This window comes from Sarcophilus harrisii, chromosome 2 (assembly GCF_902635505.1).
Source record: "Sarcophilus harrisii chromosome 2, mSarHar1.11, whole genome shotgun sequence".
Taxonomy (NCBI): domain Eukaryota; kingdom Metazoa; phylum Chordata; class Mammalia; order Dasyuromorphia; family Dasyuridae; genus Sarcophilus; species Sarcophilus harrisii.
This window is the reverse complement of record NC_045427.1, coordinates 143,218,656-143,235,648: the sequence shown is the minus strand read 5'-3', so window position 1 is coordinate 143,235,648 and position 16,993 is coordinate 143,218,656. Positions and strand designations below refer to the sequence as shown.

The following is a 16,993-nucleotide window of genomic DNA, read 5'->3' as shown; positions in this document are numbered from 1 at the left end:
TACTTAATACATTTTTGGTACTTGGAACCAAAAATGGATGACAATTGACATAATAAGACACTTGAGAGATTCTAGAAAAATTATTTCAATTCTCAAGGTCTCAACTAACTCATCTGTAAAATAAGCTTAGAGGAAATTACATCTTTATCACTATTAACATTAATTAACATTAATATTCCACCATTTGTTGGTTTCCATTAACTCTACTTACAATCATTAAAGGCCATTCTGAGGCAGAGATATATCCATGAAGGCCCACCATCGAAAGAGAAACTGGTGGAGGAAAAAACAGGTTTTCTATCAATTTCTTTAGTTAAGCTATTTAAAACACACTCATTACCCTGATGACATAGGTCCCTCTATCTCTTCATCCCTGTAACTCTATCCTCCTATGTGTACTGTCCCTGGAAAAGAGAAAGACCGCTCCTTGAGATGAAGGACTATTTTGTCTTTCTAACTTTATAACCAGCATATTATTTAGCACATATAAATACTTAGTACTTTTTCATTTATTCAAATGAACAAAAATTTATACTACATTTCATTTAACACAAAGTGAGGTGCAGAATAGTTTTCAACAGTTACTTATTTGACAGATTAATTCAATAATCTACCCCATGCTATGTTAAATGATTTAAACCAAATTTATTTATAAACACATCTATATCATTTACAACAGAAAGCATAATCTAGCCTTTTAGATGTCTAAATCTAAGAAAAGCTGGTTTTAGAGCTACCTGTTCCATATCTATGCCTTGTTTTCAAATGACAAGATGAAGCTTTTAGCCTTCTTCTGGATCTCTCACAATAGCTAATATAATACTGCCAATGCTTTTCTATTCTTAGAATATTCGATAACTGAGGATAGGTAAAAGAGAATAAATATTCGGAAAACCAGCTGAAGTAGAGGAACTAGAATTAGCAGGAAGCCTCCTAATCTTCACAGATCTCAATATTCACCCATTTATAACCTTGCACTCCTTTGTATCCCAAAGTAAAAAGCTGTGGAAAGAGCCATTGTTAAATTGTTTACTTGTTCGGTCAGTCTTTTTTGTACATTCATCTTATCTCTCGCCTTTCTTTCACTACAAAAAATTAGTACTTGCTACTTTAATTTCTTACTACCTGCTTCCTCTTTGGATTCATGATCAGGCCTCTATCCACATCAGCTCTGACTGCTTCTTTTATAACTACTTCGGGTTGCTTTTCCCCCTTTCATGCCTAAGGTTAGATGAGGATCCATCTTCAGGATTCTTTACATCTCACTAAGGCTGACTTCCATCACAGGTTCTCCCTTGCGCTCCAGACCAGAAGTTCTTGCCTCCTAGATATCTTGACTCTCATATCTTGCATGGACCTAATTCAAAGTGAGTATGTCTAAAACCAAATGATCTTTTCCCAAAATCCAACCTTGCCCTCAACTTTTCTACAATTTTCTAAATCATCCAGGCTTAAAACTCACCTCTTCTCCCTCTCTACAAGCAGTCAGTCACCAAGTTGTATTGGTTATATCTACCAGAATCCTGTCATCTGTTTCTTCCTTTCCATTCCCACTGTCACTAAATTATTCTGTTCACTCTCACCTAGAATCCTGCATTTGGCTTTGAACTCATTTCAGGCCTCCAAACTCTTCCTGGATCAATCTAATCTACCTAATGCTCATAGCACTCTTCTTAGGGGATAACTTTAATCATATCTCAGTAGTGCTTAATGATTTTCAATGGCATTACCCACCTTGACTACCAATAAGGTCCCAAATCCTCAACTGAATACAAAAGACTTTGACAACCTTTCTGACCTTACTTCCACTGTTTTCCTTCTCATGCTTAATGCTAGAACCAAAAGAACTAAACATATTTTTGACTCCATATTCCAATAATTAGCAGTCATCATGCTTCTACCTTCTGCTCCTCTCAACACACCTCAATATTCACCCACTGAAATATTATTATTATATATTATAAAGTCTTTCATACTTAAAAGCCCAGACTAACTTAAATTCATCCATTTTAATCTAAATTTAAATTGTTCCTCCAAGTTAGATGGGATCTCTTCTTCATTTCTCTCAGAATTATAGGATCAAGAGTTGGAAAAGACCTCAGAACCCTATTAGTCTTATCTATACCTGAAAAAGAATTCATTTATAACATTCAGCCTTGGTCTAAAGACATCTGTAAGAAAAAACCCATTGTTTCCACAGGTTAATACATTCCACTTTTCTGCAATTCTAATTGTTAAAAAGATTTTTTTTTTAAATTATACCAAAATCTACCTCTCTGTGTCTTCTACATTTTTCATGTTTCAACTCTGGAACCAAACTGAACAAATTAAAATCTATTTTTACATTTTTAATTTGGACATGAATCAAAAGCAAGCTCAAAGGCCTATAGTTTGCTTATCATTCGTCCTCTTTTTTTATTATTATTATTAAGGCATTTGTTGTTCTTCAGTCCCACAAAATCTCTCACTCTTTCATTTTTTCAAAAATTGATGACAATAGCTCTTTCATCTATTCTGTCAGTTCTTTAGTACACGTGTAGTTCATTTAAGCCTATCAACAGATTCATCAAGCCCAAAAAGATGCTCTCTTATTAGCTTTCTATTTACCTTGGGTTCCATTTTTCTCTCTCTGATATTTTTGCTCTGTCCTTTCCCCTCCTCTCTGGTCACTAGATTTCCCTAACTTTAATATACCTCATATAAAAATACTACTCTGTGTTCCCTGCCCCCTGCCCTACTCCATTTCTTTTATGTTTCCATAGATTTCAAGGCATATATATTTCATAATCATATCCTGTTCATGAGTCTCATATCTCACCAAATCTCAGAAATATCCACAATGTCGTATTTCCCTTCTCACTTTATAATTTCTACTTTGTCTTGTCCCTATACTTCATAGAAAATACTCATCTAAAGTCATGGGTTTTATTTCTGTATCCTTTTGTGGGTTGTCTTTTTATGAAATTCTGGTTATCTCTACTACTACTTTTTACATTGTAGACATAACCATATAAGGCTGGCTGTTATGAAGGCAGTTTTATCTTACTCCTTTTCAATCTATTTTTGAATAGACTTTATTAGGTACAATCCATCCCTAGCCAGGAATTAGTCATTCTTGTATTTGGAACCATTGACCAGAAATCAAATCCCATTCCCAAATCCCCATTTTTAACCAGATGTTCACATCCCAAATCTGCAACTTTCTTAAAGTTTTGGATTAGCAGCACTAACAAAAATCCCACCTATGATTTTAAGGTCTCAGTTCTTTGGCAAAGATTCATAATCTTTAACAATTCTTTCTGATTCCTAATGACATTATTGTATGGTCTACATGTACCTGAAATAAGAAGTAGCTATCTGCATTCAGTTTCTACTTCCCCAATTAAGCATTTCTGTTCTTAATTTGTTTAACTCTTTCTATAGACATATTACTGATTTCTCAAAGTCTATACCAATGGGACATAAGCTATACAAACACTGTTAAACTGGACATAAATTTATAAAATAAGGATGAAAGATAACATTGGATAGCTCAAGTAGTATTCATAAAACGCTAAGAGGACCAGATGAAAGCCCCTAGACAATCAAGTATATCTGATATGCAAGGTTTCTAGAAAGATACAGACAAAAATCACAAAGAGATAAAAAGGTGAAAGGTATGCTAGCTGTGCTAGAAGTAGCACCAACTCTTATAAGAGATCCAATATAGTTATTTACAGAACCATTACAGAGCTCTGCAACTTGCCTAGAAATCTCCTAAAGGCATTTTTATTCAAGTTCACATTTATAAAGTATAACATTATAAAATAACCATATTTGCAAGTGATAGGTTCTTAGTAAATGTTCTTTCATTGTTTTTGTTTAGTTATTACTGGTGTCTGTGACTCTGTGACCCCATGTGGGGTCCTGTTTTTGTTTTGTTTCTTTGTTTTGGCAAAGACACTGGAGTGATCTGCCATTTCCTTCTCCAGTAGATTAAACCAAGTAGGATTAATTGATCAGCCCATAGCTGATAAGTGTCTGAGGTTATATTTAAATTCAGGTCTTCTTTGGCTCTCTAGACCCCATACTCTATCTACTGAGAGCTTAACTGACTCCAGTAAATGTTTATTGAAAGGAAATAGTATCTTATGAAGAAGTCAATGTATTTAACAAATAAATTTCTAAAAAATCAAAACCACTCAAGGCCCAATGAGGCCTCCTAGAAACATTCAATATTCTGAAGACCTTATAATCTCTGGCAACCTTCTCAAAAATACTATTTTAATTTAAAATTTTTAAATTTGCAAGTGTAGAGTAAATTTCATAACTATTTATAAGGTTTTACATTTTAAACAATTTTTTTTTACTGAAAACTAATTCAAAAGGAAATTAAAAACACTTCTTTGAAATATAATGCAAATTTGCTCTTAGGAAAAGAGTATGACTCTCATCTTAGACATTTAAGGCCATTCCAAAAAAAAAAAAAAAAAATCACTTTCTAAAGCCTAATTAGTAATAATTAAGTCTTAAATGGTGTATTACTCACATAGTTAGAACTTATCTTAGAATTAATGTCTTAGAATAAGAGACAGAGTACTTTGAACACACAAAAAACCATGCTTTTAGATAAGTAATTTACCATTCAAATTCCAACTTGTATCTTCCTTTTCTGTTTTAAAAGAAATAATAAAGAGATGCGGTCCATCCCTCCATGTTGTAGCTACAACATCATCCTATAAAAGAGGAAAAATCCTTTCATAGCAAAGGAAAATGAACATTTAAAATAGCAACTATTTGTTCCTTAACTTTTAAAACAAATATGAGTTGAATTTGCTTTCAATTTGTAGCAAACATAAAGAATTTGATCATGAAAATCTTTGTTTTATCCAAATAAATCTTTGCTCCAACTCTTTACTACCATACTGAGCAAAAAAGGGAGTAGTTTTCTCTCAAATTTCTCTCCAAATTCTATCTTTCTATACATCCCTTTTTTTTTTTTGGTAGCGATTGTCAACATATTTGTTTCTAAAACATGTCTTTTCAAAAATTAGATTAGAGAATTTCAAAAGAACCTATCTAGATTAAAGACAAAGGACAAAATACATTTTACTCCAACAAAAGCCCCCTTCTCTCTGGACTCTCAAATGCTGTTGCTTTTGCTCTCTTGAATGCCTTGCCTGAGCCATTCCTATGAGCTTAATTTCCATCATCTAATTTATGTTTTTTTCTTCCCTTCCTCATGGGTAAAAGGTAAAAAGCAGAGGAATAACAGTACAGAAAGAAGAAAGAAATGTTTTATTGAGATTATCAAATGAAACCTCAAAGAGATCTTCAAACAATATACAAATGAATGTGGGATTGATGTAGATATAATACATACAATACATATCTCCATTTAAATAATCTCAATTCTAATAACTATTTGCAAACCATTTATTCTACCTCCTCTCCCTAAACATGTATCAACAGCAGTTCAGCATAATGAATCTGACTATCCCTTAGTAGATTTTTCTAAAGTCCTATTGTACTAGATGTTTAGTTTATGAACAAATAAAAATTTAAATTTACCATTGATCCTTGCAAGTCTGGAAGTTTTTTCCTATTTACCACTGTTTGTTCTTTACTCTAAAAAAAAAGAGAACAAATCATTGAGACCAAAAAGTTCAACTTAAAATAAAAACTATTTTACAGTACTTTCTGAAAGGGAAAAAAAAAAAAAAAAAGTTGAAGATATTACATACCAAATGGGAAATCTCTTTCTATATAAAATATCTAAGACTACTAACAGATAAATTAAATACGAGAGGACAAAAGGAAGTCCTGCTATACTTTTCTTAAGCTTACAATGAAAACTGTTAACTGATATGTTTTCCCTAATAACAGGTGGCACAAGTTAGTTGCTTTATAGAGACCTCATGTTTTAATAGGGCAAAAAAATAAAATAATACTTAAAATAATTTAGAAATCTGAATTGTGAAGAAATTTTAAAAGACAGGAATTTAAGAAAAGACTGTATTTAGTGTGCTACTAGATTTGACAATTACTTTGGAATAAGATGACAGGGATCATATATTCTCTTGAAGTTCTTTTGTAATTTTTATGATTTTTAGACCATTTAGAATAGACAATATACAATGATTGGAAATATAGACCTACAGTTGCTAAAACCCAATAACATACACACATTCTGTATACAAAAAAATGTAAGAATAAAGTTCTGAACATGGGGGGGAGGGGAAATGACTCATTTTGTAATAAAATTCTGCAATTTTAACTTCAGAGTAGCACAAATATGTGTGTTCACGGATGTATGCATGCATACATGTATACATACATATACAGATTAAAAAAAAAAAAAAAGCTAAGTTACAAATTGATGGTGGATCTCCCTTTTGGGAAGACAAAGAATAGAGATAGTTTTAATGAAAACAAAGAGAGGACCATGGCCTTTTCCTGTGGTTCTCTATTTGATTGGGGAGTGGGGGAGGGGCACTTGCAAGAATTTTTAGTGAATTGAGAAAAGAGGCAGATAGGGAGCAAAGAATTTTCCTAAAGGGCCTTGCAAAGCTGCTGCAAAAGGTGACTAGATAAGCATTAGACTACAACTAAACTTTGGGGCCAACAGCTAAAGCAGAAGAAAGATGTTATATTGAAAACAAATTCAGTGATTAGCTATTGCAATAAAGATGATAGGTTTTGATCCATGTCCCCCCCCTTTCGACTGACTGATCACATAATTTTCATGATCCATAATGCCATGACCTTCTGGAAAGAATCTGTTGCAGTTCTGCTGACTGATGCCTTGATGCACAAATCTTTTTTGAACACATTTTTTGGGGAGGGATATTTTCAAAAAATTAACAGAGGCTGTTTACAATATGACGGTATGAAAATCAGGCTTTTTTTTGCTAATAAGTTAAGGGTCTTCTAGGGCAGCTAGGTGGCATAAAGGATAGAGCACCAGATCTGACATCAGGAAGACCTGAGTTCAAATCTGAATTCAGACACTTACTAGTGGTATGGGTAAGTCGTTTAACCTTGACTGCCTTAGTTTCCTCATTTGTAAAAAGAGCTGGAAAAGTAAACGTGAACCACTCTAGTATCTTTGTCAAGAAAATGTCAAGTGGGTCACAAAGAGATATGACTCTATCCAAGAATTACCTGAGCTGAAGTAGAAAATTCAGGAGGTAAAGGAGGTTATGATAAACAAGGATGTAGTAATTAAAAAAAAAAAACCACACACACAACCAAATAGCTGATGAAAATTAGAACCTTTTCTTTAGTGATTAGTTGACATTTACATTAACTGGAAAGAAAAAGCTGTCAACGATACAATATTCAGGAAATTCACAATATACTCACATTTAACATAGGAAACATCTGTAAATCCCGGTCACAATTTAAATGTTCACGTTTTTGCTTGCGACATTGTTTTCCTTGAAAATAATTTTCACAGAAGTCTTCATCACCACTAAGTATGTGCTTGTCTAACAGTTCCTATCAAATAAAGTTTAGAATTGTTTCAAAACTTGATTATTGAAATGTTTTTAAATAGTTTAAAATGATCCTGCACCTAAATTTAACAAAAAAAAAAGTAACTCAATTTTTATTTACATGGATATGCAGTGTTTATAAAAATTCACAATAAAGAGAAGAAAAAGGGAACAAGTATTTTCTTTTTTTTTTTAATTCAGTTTTATTTTCAACTCCAAATTCTCTTCCTCCCTAACCCAACATTTTTAAAATTCAATTTTACTTTATTTTCAGTTCCAAATTCCCTCCTTCTCCTTGAATTTTCCCATCCAACAGCTACCTTTTACAACTATGGTTAGAGAAAGAATTATTATCCAAACAAGGGACAAAGAAGATAACATAAGATAAAGACATAATTTTTAATTAAATGAAATTGAAAAGTTTTTGCAGAAACAAAAGTGAACCCAGCAATAATAACAAAGGAAATCTCTGAATAGGAAAAATAAAATTATGAAATAATGGTCTGCTGGCCATGATATATAAGACCAAAAGCTATCCCCCAAGAGATATATAGTTATAGGATATTAAATGAATATAGTTCTCAAAAGAACTGCCAACTATTAACAACAATATGAAAGGTTTTTCTAAAATATTTTAAAAAGAGATATAAATCAAAACAAACCAAGATTTCACCTCACACCAAGAAAATTAGTAAAGATAACTTAAGATAAAACAATAAATGTTGTAGGAACTGCTGAAACATGCTCTGCACACTATTATGCCATTAGTAGTGCTAATTTGGAAAGCAATGTGTAACTGAAGAAGGTAACAAAAATATTCATATACACTGACCCAGGGATCTCACTGCTGAGCAAATACCCTATTTAGACAAAAAGGCACATACAACAAAATATTCAAAATAGCATATTTTGTGATACCAAATAACTAGAAACAAAATCAATGTTCAATGACTTGAGAATGGCTAAACAAATTTTAATCTATGAATGTATTTGGAGAGTACTGCAGCAGAAGAAACAACGGATGTGAAGAATACAGAAAAGTATGGGAAGAGTGATAAATTCATAGAACACGAAATAAGCAGAGAAAACAAAAAAATACAAAAACCCCAATGAAAAGAACAAAAAGTTGAAAGTGAATGAAGTATAACGACAATGATGAAGACAGGCCACAAAGAAAGGGATGAGAAAATGTACCTCCTCCTTTTTGCAAAGGAGGGGTGCGATGAGTATGGAATTCTAGATATACTGTTAAACCTGGCTGACATATAGGTTTTAGGTTGGCTGAACTGCATTTGTTTCTCTCTTTTTTTGTTCTCTATTAAACAGACAAATCTTTGGGAAGTAAAGAAGAAATAAATTCAGAAACTGAGCTGTTAGAAAAATAAAAAATATCAGTAATTTTTTTAGAAAGGCAAGCTACAGTCATCTAGAAATTTTACTAAGGAATGCTTTGCTCTCTGTAAATTCTAAATGAGATTTCTAGGGAAATGCACTGGATAGGAATCATATCCAACTCTTCAATTCTATTTTTAAAAATTAGTTGGCATTTTGCAAAATGTCATATTTAATTTTTTATTTAATCTTTAATTTATTATTTAATCTTCCCCTGCTAAGGTTTCATTTTTATAATCATTCCCCTGCCTTTTCATCCAAGAGTTTCTCTCAGCACCTGGGGCTCTCTTGATAACCCTCCAGTCCCAGGGGTTTCCTCCCAAGAACAAGTCAGGCTGTCCATGACAGGCTGAAAATGCTTCTGACTCCTTAGACTTTGCTATCATGCCCTCACTTAGCTTCCATCACACCCATTCCCCACTTCAGATCTCTTTTGCCATGTGTTTTCTTCCCACACTAAGATACCAATTTCACAAAGGGAAGGACTTCTTAAAATCTGCATTTGTATCCCTGACATTTAGCACAATGCTTGGCAATAGTCCCTGCTTTATAAATGCTGGTCCTGTGCCTAGCCTATGAGATAAATACAGTGGATACCACCTCTACACATAGATAAGGAAATAGGCTCAGGGAGGCTAATTTTCCTATGATCACATGTCAGGGGAGGATTTAAGTTCACATCATCAAGACCATCATTCTTTACATTATCATGCACATTAAATGTAAATATTAAAATGCCAGAGTGCATAAAGGACAGATACTGCCATATGCCATGTAAGTATGAAATACATAAATCACTAATAAATATGATGCTTAACTACAATTAGTATCTATTTAAATTGGAGACTCCTCAGACTAATGGATATATATGCTTTCAGCTTAATTTACTCCCTCTTGATGTTAGAACCATTCTCCCCACAAAAGGCACTTAATAAATGGTTGAATGAAATGGAGGTTTTAAAAAAATTTTCAGTCACATGTCTACTGGACCACTTTTCTCTCCCCCAAAATAATTTTAGTTGTGAAAATGCAACATGGTTTTTAAGTTCCCATCCCCAAAAGCTACAGGATAGGAAAATGCAGAAATACAGAAAAGGAACTCTTCCTCTCTGTGAGATACTATACTGAAGTGGTCATAGCACAATTAAATTCAATACACTTGTTCAAATTTTACAAATTAACCCCATCATGCAATTATTCAATTTTAGAAAAAAAATGGAACAAAATACAGGAGATCCATGGGAAAAAATTAACACTGAATTTTAAAATATCCGTCGTACAGCAGAAGCCAAGAGGAGGGACAGATATAAATTTGTAAAAGAAAGTAATGCTAAAAACAAAAAACATCAATAAAAATAATGTTTTTAAAAAGAATAGGTTAGAAATGTACTAGATACTCCAAAGCAATCATAAGAAATTATTTAAAAACATCAATATACCAATTTAAAAAGTAGCTAAAGAATCAAGAAGCACCAAAAGACATGATAGAAAGGATACAATCAAAGATGGAAAAATAATAGCATTCTTTGCCAGGAGTGGGATTTGATAAAAATTTGAGATTAATGGTGAGGTAGGTTAGAAAATGCTAATTTCTTCCTTCCAGTACCCTTTTCATTTTTCTTCTAGCTTTCTCCCTTTCCCCCTCCTTTTACTTAAATGTTTATTCTCTTCTTTCTACTAAAGTTTTATGATCTCCATCCTTAATTTTTAAAGTCTGGAGAAAAAGTGATTCTCTTAAACTTTTATTAATTTAACTTATCTATACTATACTTCTGAGGATATTAGGGAACTAGTATTCATAAAGGATAGCTTAATTGACTTATAAGAAACCCTAAACTGAATCAGTGGCAAAATTAAGAAAACAATAAAAATTCAACTCTATTAAATACTTACTATATAGAAGGCTCTATGCTAGGTGCCAAAGAAACAGACAAAAAAAAAAAATCATTTTTCCTCAAGGAGCTTATATTCTGTGAGATTCAACACATACATAGATAACTATGTTATCTAGTTATAATATAATTTATATTATAAAATATATATATATCTTAGATAATTTGAGGGAGGAAAGAGAATTAACAACTAGGAAAGTGGTTTCTCAGAGAAATCAAGAAAACTTCAAGGAAATTATATCAGGTAAATTCAGCCTTGAAGGACAATAAAGATGCAGAAAGGCATAGATGAAGAGGGAACATTTTAGTGATAAGGGCTTGCTGTATTAAATTAAATGTAAAAGCCTTATCTCCCAACCTGATATTCTAATAATTCATTATACTCCTAGTCCCCACCAAACCTAATTAGCAATACAGTCCTTAAGACATTTGTGTTTTACTTACTTCCAATTTAGTATATTCATTGTGACATGCATGATATTTCAAATGCCACTGTATGGTAAAATTCACAGGCTCAGGACAGCTGAATGACTTAACTGTTTAAAAAGAAAGAATCTCATTTTACATTAAAAATATAAATTACAAACTCAAACTTAGTATTTTAAAAGTAACACATTCTGAAGTTTGTTTTAACTTAATAAAATCAATTTATTGAATTCAAACAAAGGAAATAGTTTCATTAAAATATAGCAAAAACTTAAATATTTCTAATGCGTACTATTAAGTCCAATGTGATAAGTATAACTTGTTAGAAGGACAATCAATTTCATTCACCAAGTTTTATATCATCCTACAATTATTTTCTATGTTTTCATCTGTACAAACATAAGAAGTGTAGTATAAAACACAAAGCTCTTTCATTTATTATTTCTTTTCCACTGAGGGGAAAAAAATCAGTAACTCCTTAATCAATATAGAATAAAGGATTATAATCGAGACCCTGATTAAAAGGAACCTTAGTGATCATCTAGTTCTTCATTTTACAGGTGGGGGGAAAAAAAAAAGCACATTAAGTGACTTATACAAAATCTCCCAGCTAGATAATGGCAAGACTGAGACTAGAATCCAGGTTTCTTAATTCTCAGTCTGAACATTTAACAGACTGGGACTTTGCCTTGCTTCCTCTCCTAATAATATATAATTGAAAGGAGAATACAAGTTTAAAAAAAAAAGTCATCTGTGATTTTTCAGCTGATGAGATTATGACTATGGGCAATGTGGGTGACTAAGAAAAATTCAGTCTTGCAAATATTAAGATTTCACACAAAATTAAAACCTTACAAGGTTACTGAAAAAAACTTCACTAATGTTATACTTACTTTTAAGTTTGATCTCAGTAGAATTAAACATAGTTTTCCTAAATATTAATGGTCTTGATCCCTACAAAGAAAAACAAACATATTATCCTAAAGATGTTAAAAGAGTTTATTATTTAAACTACTCTTTCACTAGTTAAAAATAAAACATCTATTTTACTAGAGAACATATACAAAACCATAATCAGTAAACAGGTAAATAAAAATAAGTGATAAAAGAAAAAGAAAGCTACCTTGGTAGTTATTCAGAAACAAAACTCAATCAATAAACATTAAGCACTCACTCAATTCCAGATATAGTGCAAAGATACTGAAAATGTCTTTGTTTATCAGTTAAAAGTGTCATAGCCTCAACAAATGAGAAACATCCATTTGTGAAGAAGCACAATCATCAATCCAAATCTCCAACCCTTAGGGCATGTTCTAAACACTTCCAGGAGTAAAAATTCATCTTCCTCAGATAACTATAAGGTTATGTGACATTGGACTTCATCACAATAAACTAATCTGAGTATTAATAAAGGCTGATAATAAATGAAATTTCCTTCTTTTTTGATAGACAAGTGCAGCAGTGGATACAATAATGAACCTAAAATTACTAAGACCTGAGTTTGAAGCATTCTTCCCATGCTTCTTAGCCATAGAAACCTGTGCAAATCTTTTAGGCAAAGTGTAAATTTGGCATGAAACCAGCAAATAGATGGGAGACTTTAACTGTCTAGACATATGTTTGGAGGTATATCTTTGCCCAAAGTAATAATAGCTAATAACTAAATAGCTAACATTTATAGAATACTTACTATATGCTTGAGCTTTACTTACTATTATCTCATTTGAGCTTCACAACAACCTTGAGAGATAGATGCTAATATTATTTCCATATTACATAGGGAAATTAAGGCAAATAAAAGTTGTGCCTTGCCCAAGGTCACACAACTAATAACTATCTGAGAGTACACAGGCCTTCCTGAGTCCAGATCTAGCACTTTAACCCACTTTGCCACTAGCTGAAGTCACCAAGTAGAATAGACTATTTTTACAAAGAACTCACACAACACAAGCGCTCACAGAGTGGCCAGAAAAAGTGATACAAGGACATCTCAAGCTGTCTGAAGAACTTTGGAATAGACTGTAAGACACTGGCACAGGACCGACCACCATGGTGTGCCCTCTCAGAGAAGGTGCTGTGCTCTATGAGCAAAGCAGAATTGAAGTAGCTCAGAAGAAATGAGGGATGTGCAAATTTAGAGAATCTATCCCAATTGTTCACAGGGATTATTTGTGCCCAACATGTGGCAGAGCATTTTAAGCTCTAACACAGTGATGTCATTTCAACAACCAATTTGCTTCCCAACCTAATCTATATCCCAGTGATGACATCCTTTTGTTTCTGCCTCCAATGATTTTCACCAAATGTCTTATACCATGCATCTCCAAGTGTTATGGACATTTCAGACTGTAAGATTTACAGACATCAAAATCAAAATATCTCTTACAGAAGTATGTCCTCTAGTATGTGTTGTACCTACTCTCCCACCCAAACTCCTGCCATCCTGCTCCCATTGAGTAGGAAATAGTGATACCTTTTCAAAGTCATATTCTGGCTCTATCCCATGTCTCAGTGATACTTTTGATAACAAGTTTTCATTCTTATTTTATGATCTCTAATTTGCCTTTCTTGTTATTAATACTTTGGACATATGTATATATACATCTAAGGCCATGGGTTTTATTGTGGATTTTTTAAAGTATTATGAATGGGTTTATTGTTACTTTTTTCATGGATTTAGCTTCTTGTGAACTCCTAGGCCCGTCTACAACTATTATTCTTCCTATAATGTAGCTAGATATGTGTGGTATTAGTGAGTTAGGGGGATTAGTGGAAAGAACCAAGGATTTCTTTATTGCTGTAAAGTCTCAGTATCTCCCATCAAGGTATTACTTAATCACTGCTACAAATTCTTTTCCTCCCAGATTGAATGATCTTCTTTGAATCTACAGCATCATCCCTTGGGGATCAAAGTTATTTCAACTTTAAAAAGCATGGTTCCCCCTCCCTATTCAGGAGGCATCCTATGTCTAATGTTTAAGTGATCTTTTAGTTCCTTCAGTAATTGTTCTTCCCCTCCTTTATATTAAATTACTTCTGACCCTAACTTCTAACTTGTAATATAAATGGCAAAACGTAATACAATTAAGAACAAGAATTTATTTTTGCTCCCAAAGTTCAATGGTAAATTAATACCCCTACTTTTAATAATCCCTTACTCAGAAAAAAAAAAAAAAGAAAGAAAGAAAGAATTCCTTAGTCAGGTTTATAGGAAGTAATTACCTAGGAAGTTAGTAGTGCTTTGCACTTACAGTTTATGATTCTCTAGAAGTGCTGCAGGGGCAGATGAAAAATACAAATAGAATACTCGAGCCATTTTCCTTCCTCCTCTCTAATGCAATGATAACTATTTTTCTCTTATAGCTTTAATGCAATAAAAAAATTTCTGAACTACATTCACAGTCTAGCTGAGGATATTGCTATCATTTTCAGACTTGTGGTGAGGTCCTGTCAAAACTTCACACTAATACATCTCTCATGGAGAAAATACTACTCTCATCAAACTACCAGATCTGTCATTTGATCCAAGAAAAGCAAGAGACAACCATTTTTTCTTCCTACTCTGTCTGCATCTCGCTTGCAAGAATTTCCCATAACTATGCCCTTTCCTTTCTCTTCTTTTATAATCACTACCCTCCTACACATTTCCAATTATTCCCTATGTTTTTTCAAGGCGTTCCCTTGTTTAAAAAAAATCTTCACCTAATCAGCCTACAATTACCCTTTCAAACACTTCCTTAAACCCCCATCACCTTCATATATTCTGAAGCAAGATATGGTCACAACCTAGAAGTAAATTGTACATTCACTAAAAGTCAGCCACCACATTTACTGAGTGCCCGACACTGTACAAAATACACAAGTACATTAATTAGCAGTCCTATCAGTTCAGCTCCCTCAGACATCACTAGTGGGAGCCTCATTCAGCAAGTCATCTGACCTGACCTCAACTTCCTCATCTATCAAATAATGCGGCTGGGCTACATGTCTTCCCAGAACCTTTCCAGCTCTAAATCTATGGTTCTACGACCCACCAATCTAGTGGATGAATTAACACCAATTTAGTTTATTAATTCCTAAGGAATTGATCAAAGAAGTAAAGTGATTTCCCATAAGCACCTAGTACAGTGCTGGATTTGTGACTAGGATCCAGGTTCAAATTCCAGTTCTACCAACTGTATCTCAGCGCTTCACCTGTAAGATAAGGAGCTCAGTTAGAAGGCCCCTTTCAATTCTAGATCTACCATGCTAGCGTGTTTTGGGCCCAGGGCTCTACCCGCCGAGCCTCCGAGCGGCCTCTTCTTGCGCTTCACTTCTCACCCACAGCCAACTCGGCCCCGGCCCTGGCAGCCTGGGAGCAGGCCGCCCCATCTTCTCGGCGCCTCTGTCCCGGCCCCTGCCCACGCCAGCGACACCTCGGCCGCCCCCCTCAAAGGCCCTTCTTCTGCGGAAGGAATGCCGGGGCTCCCCGAAGCGTCTTCCCTCGCAGATGACCTCGCATCTTCTAAGTGCTAGGCTGCCTGCACGGCGGGCTTTGCCTTTCTACAGGGCGAGGAGCACGCTCTGCAGAAATAAATGCTTGGGAGCGGCCGCCAGAAGCCGGTCTGAGCGCCTCTCGCGGAGCCCAAGCCCCGCACCCCCGGCAAAAAAGGCGACAAGGCCCGACCCCCACCCGTGGCCCTCTCTCTCCGCGGCCCCGGCCGCCAGTCCCGAGCAGAAGCCAACGCCGCCGCTCCTCGACACAACTCGCAGAGGGAAGCCAGGCGGCGGGCCGGACATCGGGGAGTCCAGGCGCTCGTCGCCCTCTCAAGCACCGCGCCCACCCGCACTAGCTCGCGGGGCCGGCCCGGGCCTCTCCCCGCCCGTTGGGTCCCACAGCCATCCCCACCGGGAGGCCCTGGCCTGGACGTTGCGCGGCGGGGGAGGGGCTGCGCGGCGGCGGCGGCGGCCCGGGGAGGCCCGAGAGGCGCCGCGCCCGGTCCGGGCCTCCCCCCGACAAGACGCCACTCACATTGCCGACGGTCACTGCCCAGCGTCCCGACTCTGGCGCAGCCCCCGCGCTCCCACAGAGCCAGCACAGGATGAAAGGCAGCAGCGGCGGCGCGCGGCGGGGACCGGGCCGGGGCGGCTGAGGCGAGCGGCGGCGGCGGCGGCGGGAGAGAGCGCGGGGGCCGCGGCCAGCCGGGTCCGAAGCGGCGAGCCGCCGGCCCCCGGGTGGACAGGCGGCGGCCATGTTGATGCAAAAGCCTCACCTGCTGCCCGCGTGACGCCCGCTCCTCCCCTGCCCCCGCCCCCTCCGGCCCCTTACCTGCCACGCGGCGGCCCCTCCCCTTGACCCGCCCGCCTCCTTCGGGCGCCGGAGTCCGGCAAGGTTCAAGGTCGGCCCCGGCCCGCGGGGCGGCGGCGGCGGCTGCTGCCGTACCCTCTGCTGGTCTGGTCTCGGAGGGAGGAAGCTGCGGTCTCCCGGGGCCCTCGGATCCGGCAACTAGGTAACTGTCCGAATGTGAAAGAACAGGGGGAACGCAGACACTCCGGAACCCAAGCGGCTGGAGCGCCGCCGGCTTGGGCGGGCCGGGGGGAGGGGCAGCAAGGCCAGCGTGCCCCAAAGGGCTCAGCGGCTGGGCTTTAAAAGCTCCGTGTGCTGCTATTAACGCCCAAACTCACACTTGTGGGACAGCCAAGGGGGAGTTATGCGTCCCTGCCTCTAGAGTGATGAAAGTGGGACGCCAATGCTAGTAGTAGTAGTGGTAGTAATGATTGTAGTAATAGTAGTGGTAGTAGTAGTAATAGTAGTGGTAGTAGTAGTAG

General features: G+C 36.5%; 1 protein-coding gene across 5 annotated transcripts in view; it reads right to left on the bottom strand.

The window, feature by feature from the left end:
- The window catches only part of TMEM87B (transmembrane protein 87B), a 50,174-nt gene extending 33,607 nt beyond the window's left edge, over nucleotides 1–16,567 (bottom strand). For 3 of the 5 annotated variants that reach the window (XM_031950997.1, XM_031950998.1, XM_031950999.1), the window contains exons 1-7: nucleotides 16,197–16,458; nucleotides 12,079–12,139; nucleotides 11,204–11,295; nucleotides 7,345–7,479; nucleotides 5,551–5,607; nucleotides 4,622–4,715; nucleotides 212–273 (exon numbers count right to left, since the gene is read on the bottom strand). In XM_031950997.1, coding sequence (XP_031806857.1) covers nucleotides 212–273; nucleotides 4,622–4,715; nucleotides 5,551–5,607; nucleotides 7,345–7,479; nucleotides 11,204–11,295; nucleotides 12,079–12,139; nucleotides 16,197–16,418 — 723 coding nt within the window. In that variant the 5' untranslated portion in view covers nucleotides 16,419–16,458. Of the gene's footprint in view, nucleotides 1–211; nucleotides 274–4,621; nucleotides 4,716–5,550; nucleotides 5,608–7,344; nucleotides 7,480–11,203; nucleotides 11,296–12,078; nucleotides 12,140–15,304; nucleotides 15,746–16,196; nucleotides 16,459–16,493 lie in introns of those variants that run through there. The other 2 variants (XM_031951000.1, XM_031951001.1) reach the window with 2 other exon arrangements.
- Nucleotides 16,568–16,993: the final 426 nt, after the last annotated feature.